This window comes from Lipotes vexillifer, unplaced genomic scaffold, assembly GCF_000442215.2.
Source record: "Lipotes vexillifer unplaced genomic scaffold, Lipotes_vexillifer_v1.1 scaffold604, whole genome shotgun sequence".
Lineage (NCBI taxonomy): Eukaryota > Metazoa > Chordata > Mammalia > Artiodactyla > Lipotidae > Lipotes > Lipotes vexillifer.
The window spans coordinates 730,842-738,383 of NW_006798979.1; the positions used below are offsets into that span (position 1 = coordinate 730,842).

The 7,542-nt window shown below is 40.4% G+C and overlaps 1 protein-coding gene across 1 annotated transcript in view; it reads left to right on the forward strand.

Moving 5' to 3' along the window:
• The window catches only part of CYRIA (CYFIP related Rac1 interactor A), a 58,676-nt gene extending 57,747 nt beyond the window's left edge, over positions 1 to 929 (forward strand). The window contains exon 11 of the mRNA XM_007471207.1: positions 569 to 929. Within this exon, the coding sequence (XP_007471269.1) occupies positions 569 to 632 (64 nt within the window). The 3' untranslated portion in view covers positions 633 to 929. The remainder of the gene's footprint in view (positions 1 to 568) is intronic.
• Positions 930 to 7,542: the final 6,613 nt, after the last annotated feature.

Consider the following 7,542-nt stretch of genomic DNA (forward strand, 5'->3'; position numbering starts at 1 on the left):
TTATTACATGTTACTTTTCTTTCCCTTTCCTTTCATGAACTATTTCTAAACCAGTTAATGTGAGGAGACAAATTACACCACTTTTCTTCAGTATATGGACCTACCTTCGTGCCCCCTTGTGGCGTCAATGAGGACAAGCATCCCCATCAAAGTAGAAAACCCTAAGTTTAAGTGTCGGGTAATGTTGTTACGTGCAAACCCATATTTTAATATTTGTGACTCAGCAGGGGTGGCCTAGATGGCCAAGATCCTGCACTCAAGCACGTGAAGTCCGCCCCCCTGGAAAATGAGATTGCTTGTGTCTCCTCCGTGAAATTATTTGATTAGGTGGAAGACCTACTTGTTTAATAACCATAACATAAAACTCCTTTGGAAGGAAGGATCAGATATTAAATCTGAGACTACTCTGGGCATTGAAGTGTGGCTCTTTGTCTAAGGAACCAATGCCAAGTTTGATTTCTAAATATCAGTTATGTCTCCCAAGGTAAAGAGGAGCTGGAGAGTCACGAGCGAAGCTTTCTCAGAGTGCTGTTTGCACACTGACCGCCATCATTTTCTCTCCATCCAGGTTCACTACAAAACACTTGAATGACGAATCGACTTCCAAACAGATTCGAGCAATGCTTCAGTAAAGCTTTGCTCAGTGAAGAGGATATTTGAACTGACCTCAGAAGATGTATATGTTTACATAATTTAATACAGATTGATGTGAATACTCGTATATTTACATAACCGTTTCCTTCGTGTCCCTGAAATATATGGACCTTAATTTGTATCCCGACTGACTCAACCCAGCAGAGCATAAATTGACTGGAGAGCCTTATCTTCGGTGTCTGAAACGAAAACCCCTTCTCCAAAAGGAAAATTTTGGAGACATTGATCTTTGCTACCGGAGTTCCTTACACCTTTAACAATCAGAAATTCCTAATAGCTTGTGGTCATGTTTTAATTCTAGATGTGTAATCTCTCTGGGAAGTATAGAAACACAAAGTATTTGATTTCCTGGGTCAGCTCAACTACAAGAAACACAACCGTTATCCTGACAGAGAGAGAGGGATCCCAGAAAAGACAAATGCACGTGGAGACACAAAGCCAAGTGTTTGGAACTCAGCACGCCCCCTCTCTTTCCTCAGACAGCGCAGCACACGTGCAACTTTTTTGTTGCGCGTATTTTATTTATCAGCATACTCTCTCCCTGTTTTGATTTATACCCTCTAATGTTCCCTTTCCAGTTTGCAAGAGGAAAAATCAGTGTGTTTTCGTAAGTTCATGGGAGGGAAGCAAGGATAGATAGATGTGCTGTTGTGGATGGGTTGGTGGCTGTCGTGGAAGTGGGGCACAGGTGGGGAGGAAGGGCACGCAGGCAACAGGACAGTCATCTCTCTGCTTCAACCCTCTGTCTCCAGGGATAGGGAAATGGAGCTCTGGCTAAAATTGTGGGTAAGGTTGCTAACATTCCTGTTGTCTGTGGAGCACTGCGTACACACCCCCTCCTAATAGGAGTCCCGTCCTCGGGGGACCATCCATGTGGCAGCAGAGACCTAGACACTTAATTAGTTACCAGAAAACTAGAGGAACTTAGAGGGGAGATTTTCGTTTTCTGGTTATCTAATATTTAAATGGCAGCTCCTTTACGACCCAACTGCTACCTTGTTGCAATGTATAAACTCTGGCTTGGGTACCCGGATTAAGTCCTAGCCCTGTTGATTCACAGAGTGATCTTGGGAAATTCACTTAAGTTCTCTGTGTCTCACTTTCCTCATCTATAAAATGGGCAAATAAAACAGATAATCTCCAGTAGTCCTACAAGACTACGAGCCACTAAAAAGACTGACTCTCACATCCTTCCTTTGTAAGTAGAGTCCAGTAAGCATCACCCCACCTTTGCCTTGATGCTTAGCAGTATGACAAGGGTCACTGTGTCTGCAGACAGAGCTTAGGATAGAATCTTGGAAATCTTGCATTCTGGTCTCCAAGCGGAAAAATGAGACAGAGGATGAAGTCTAACAGAATCACCCCCATGTAGGACTAGAACCCAGGATGCCTCGTTCCGGACTCCATGCCCTTTCTTTTTCACCACGTGGCCTATGCATACATACTATGGGGGTGATACTGGACGCTTTTAAATAAACCCTCGGCCTGAACCATATAATTTCTTGCCTATTTCTGATTGAAGGAAAGAGTTGCCCAGGGAATGGTAATTCCCAAAGTTGGGTTTGGTTATATCAGGGTTTGGTGTCATTCACAATGTCCCAAGGAATGAGCTGTCACACCATTTCTTCCCTGACTTTGGTGGCCAGCTGGCATTCCCTTGAGTCCTCCAAGAAGAGGAGAGACATACTTTGGTTTTGTTTATGTTTCACAAAGAAATCCATTCAAGTGACGGAACAGATTACCCAGTCTATATCTAAATGTCGGTCAACAAGGAGAGGAAAGGCCCTTTTCCTTGGAGCTTTTCAAGCTGAACAAGTACAGCTGCTTGGATGAGGGTTCTCTCATCAGAACGGAAATGCACTAGATGGCTTTCAAGACCTTTCCAAACCTAGGCATTCTAAAACCCTAGAGGAAGCCAGAAATTAGGATAACACTGGGTAAACAAATTCATTAAATATTCAGCTTAAGAAATGTTCTTTTACTTGGCAGCCCCATGTTATCTTTGGGAAACAACTGTCAAGACTAGAAATATAGATGCACTCAATGTTTATCGTCACTGGGTTTACTTCCCTCCCGTATCAGGGAAGGAGATTAAGTCTTGGAGAGGGGAAAGGACTTGCAGAGTAAATAGTTGAGCACGTTCATAACTTTTAATTAGACTTTCTATCAAATGGGACCAAACATAGGGGAGAGGCTGCCGGTCTGCCCCGATTTAGCCAAGCCACCTTGTTTCAAAGCCAAGATTCACTAGTACGTGGATTCTCAAAAGCCCAGGACCTGAACTATTGCCTCTGACTATCAGGGGGACGGTTAACCGAATGTCTGTGATCACAAACAGGTGATGGGCCTTGGGTCCACTCCGGAGCTACTGTGGGAGACAAATTCGTTTAACAGACTGTCCGCCAGGCATCAGACATCCTTGAAAAATCACAGCTTTTTGTGCTGCATGCACATGTGCCCACAGCCTGTGAGTGGTTCAGGGGAAAGTGCTAACCACAGTATCCATGCCAATGTTAACTATATTTCATATTTGATGTCTCACTGTTTTCAAATAAAAGCGTTTTTTCCATTACTCAGATATTTATTTTGGGGCAAGCAACAAGGTGAAAATTACATTTCTCAGATGCACCGCTACTTTGGCATTATAACTTTGTTCTTGGAAACCTTTTATGTGCCACTAGGAATTAGTAAAACAAAATGACAGTGAATGTTTTGAATTGTGGTGGCCCATTGGGGCTGGAGTATTAATTAACAAGCAGAAAGGGAATCCTGGATACTATCCTTTAACTATTAGTTAATATCGTGCTTCATCGGTGTTAGCTCCTAGCCATCACCATTGTATTAAGTTATTAATGGTAAACTGAGGTTTTTAATACATCATCACATTTAAATAACAGTAATTTCATGCTTTCTCAAAGGAAAAATGAAGCTCTCTCAATCTTGGGATCTGTAGACGTCAGAAACTCCTCATTCAATCTTGTATCCCAGACAGATAACAAATTTTTCTAGATGTTAATAATAAACATTGGAATTTTATCTTAAAGAAACAAAAACTTTGGAACCCAATTTCCCCACTACATCTGTAAAGGCTGTTGCATACACAAAGCTGTTTAAAAGTTGTTGTATATTGTTTGCTGAAGTCCCTGTAATTTTTTTTGCCTGCTTTGCCTCTTTTTGTACAGGAGTTTTGAGTGTGAGATGAAAATTAAAGTTTGGTACATACATTTAACAATACACCTCTTTTATATGATGTTCAAGGTTAAGTGGGTAGTAAGCACATGATCACAGATACTTACTAAACATAGATATTTGCTAAACACCTGCTCTGCGGACCAGGAAATCACACCAGCTGCCCTTCACCTGTCTATGCCTCAATTACTTCATATACCCCAAATCTGAAATACCCAAAATGAATTAATCTTGGTACCAGCTGTATTTATTCATTTCAGAAAAGACCCCCATTATTTTTTTTTAAAAAAAGGCATAAAATACGGAGATACGTGACTGATATCTAGAGTTGCATGAGACCTACTTATTCAAGGATGCCAAGAAATAAAAGAGCATTTATTTGCTCTTTTATTTTTTCTCTTGAGTACAGTAGCACTTGATGGATTTGGCAAAATTAGCAAATAGCCTATTCCACAAAAGTTCATTTTTCAGGCAACGTAAACTCTAAAGCAATTCTCTTAACTATTAAAACACTGAAACTTTTCTAGAGCACTACTTTTAATCCCTGAGCCTTTTAAGCTAATCACCTAAGACCTAATTGTGTGCGCTCTCAGTGGGTTAGAGCCCCCAGTAGAGACCTTCCATGACGCCATATACAAAACACAAAGGGAAATGAGTAGGAATGGTAAATTTTCTGTAAATTGACACAGACAAATTATAAACGGACAAAAGCTGGAAAGAGAGAAAATGAAAGGGGCCTTTGAGAGAGAGAGAGAGAGAAGAAGGGGAGAGAGAGACCCTAATTAAATAAGTGATGAGAGTCAGAAGACATGAAAAAGAAATGAGTAAGCATAAGTGTAATTGTCAAGAGGAGCACAGCTGGTGAGGAACTGAATATCCTTCATACCAACCAGAAATTTGGTTGTTAATCAGAGTTCTCTTGAAAGGATGGTAAAGAAGAGCTCAGATGGCACATTCCTGCAACCTGGTGAATATTTGCAATTTGTAGTCACACCTGATTTCGTGCTTTTAGTTATCAATGAGCAGACAGAATTTCTAGATGTTTGCTGTTTGAAAGGTGTGTAGGATAATTAGTCATCACAATGTAAATGACCAATTAAATAATACTGTATAATGTTGATTAATTTATTTAAACTATTCATATTCATTAAGCACATTAATCTATCCAATACCAAAATCCTGGTCGCTACTAGTAACCTCCACCCTGACTGAGCACATCCTACACCACGTACCTCTTACTCCGCAAATAGAAAGGCCTTGGCCATTCTGTCTGCTCCAGCTCACAGGTCAAACTCCAAAGAAGGGAATTTTTCTGCCCCGGTCACATCAAGTTCCTGGGACTGTATTTTTATTACTCTAGCTCTTCCCTTGCCTGATGTCCCAGAATTTAGTTTAGAAGGTGCCTTTTGGGCTGAAAGTTCTTGTAAACTCCAAATAGTCTTTTCTGTGTAAGATCTTCCAGTTTCCACTATCAAATTGCACAGTTCCAGATTCCTCTTTCTCTCTGCCTGCACTTTCTGTTCATTTTAAATTGTCCTTGTTTGCCCCATAACAGGCTTTTTCTCAAGTCAGAAGCTATATTTTATTAACATTCCTAAGCCACCCAAGAGCTAGGGTCGTCAATGTTGTGACTCGGGGACTGGTAGTTCTAAAAGGCTTCTTACACCTTGAAGAAGCTTGTCTCTAGAAAATATCAAAAGTACTTGGAGGAGAGGCTATAAAATTATCTCCCTCCAAATTTCAATAGATTTGAAAGGATTTTTTTATTCCTTTTGTGTGATAGAAATAATGCTATCACTATGGGGAGAAGTTATACAGGTGATGGTGTTACATGTGAATATGGGTGGGGAGGATGAAAGGATAGGGAGCTCTAGGCTGAACCAGGTGAGTATTTACTGTCTCCAAAATGTTGCATGGGCATTTCCACTCCCGTGATGCTGTCTTTAACGCACACCCTCTTCCTCACTATCTGAAGTTTACTTGGGCTTCAAGTAAACCTGATGATCCACTTCCTCCATGAAGCTTTACCTATAACTAGCCCAGTCCATGCTAATCCTCGCCTTTTGCCTCCTAATGCATTTAATGTATTTGATGTTAAATATAGGCCACTGCACAGTACTTTAAATTATGTGTTTGGTTTGTCCATTAGATTTGTAAGTTCCTGTGGGCAGAAAATGTGACCTACAGAGTGTCAAGCTCAACGTAGGCCAGTGGCCAATAGAAGCTGCCTGCAGAGAGAAAATTTCAGGGTCCTGAAACTTGAGTGTGCTGAAATGAGACCCTGATAATTAATTTCTACAGCTCACAGCCATCCACAGCCACAAACTACCAGCTCCTCTGACTGGTTGACTTTATTCGTGGAGAAAATGTTTACCTACCTGTCGGGGTATTTTTAGCCTCTGTGGACACAGAGTGTTTGCAGCTTGCAGCAGATCTGCCAGGAGTCCAGCTGAGAAATCAAGCTGTTGTCTTGATCAAAAGTCACAGAGTCAGCTAGTGCTGGCAAGGGCAGACATGCTAGTTGGATGAAGTTTTGCTTGGTCTGGTGCTAGGCTGCTACTCCATCAGAGAGTTGACCTTGAGGCAGAGGCAGAAACGCAAGTGAAGCAATTTCCAATAACTTGACCAATCAATTCAGCACCTTGGACAGCAATCTAGGCCTGTCGCCCTGACCGTCCACCGCCCTGTACCCTGGAATCCATGAGTCCTATTCGTTGGTTCAACTTCATCTCTAGAACTCTGGTTATCAAGACAGTATGTTCCTCATAAAATTAAAGTTTCACGGTAGCTGGAAAAGCATTTTTCTTTGTTTTGGGACTTCTGAATATCACACAAGATGGGCAGGAAGTCGTTTGGAAAGGCCCATGTATCGTCTTGCGTTTTCATATTCACAATATCTTAAAATTCAAACCGAACTCATAAAAATAAATCTCTCCTCTTCTTTACCCCTATTCCTCCAGCTGATTATTAAGACCTAACAAATATCCTTTTTAAAGAGCTCTCAAAATCTTCTCAGTTCATTTTGCTTTATTTACTCCAAGCTTTACCATCTCTTCTTTAGAAGGTCGCTCAGCCTCTACTTTCTCCCTCCTCTAATCCATTCTGCATACAGCTAACACCTTTCTGTGACATATATTTGACAATGTTGTGCCATACTATTGCCTTTAGCAAGTTCCCTGAAGTATAGTCTTGGAGATGTTAACTGGTGTTGCATGAAAAGAAAATCAATTTTCAAGTACTTGTGAAACAGGTTAAACAGATTATTTTATTTACGTATTCTTTTTTCTCCTAGAATGTGTTATTCATTGTAAATCTCCACACGAGGGTAGAGCATATGATATGTAGCAATTCTCAAATGTATTTGTCTCAGAATTCATATTTCACAGAACATCTATGATTTCTCATGGACATTAGCATTCTGCAGAAACGCTGCTTAATCAAACCTAACAACTTAATTTTCCCATCTCACTTACCTTCTATCAAACATGCATCCCATTTTTCCATGCTATAAAAGACATTCAGTTTTCTGATATAACATCTATTTTCTTCATATTTATAACGTTGCTAATAACACTGTTCCTTCTGCCTGAAATTCTACTTCCCCTAATTTGTCTTGTGAAATCCTGTTCTTCCTTTAAGACATTGCTCAAATGGCTCTTTTTTTTTTTTTTTTTTTTTTTTTTTTTTTTTTTTTTTTTT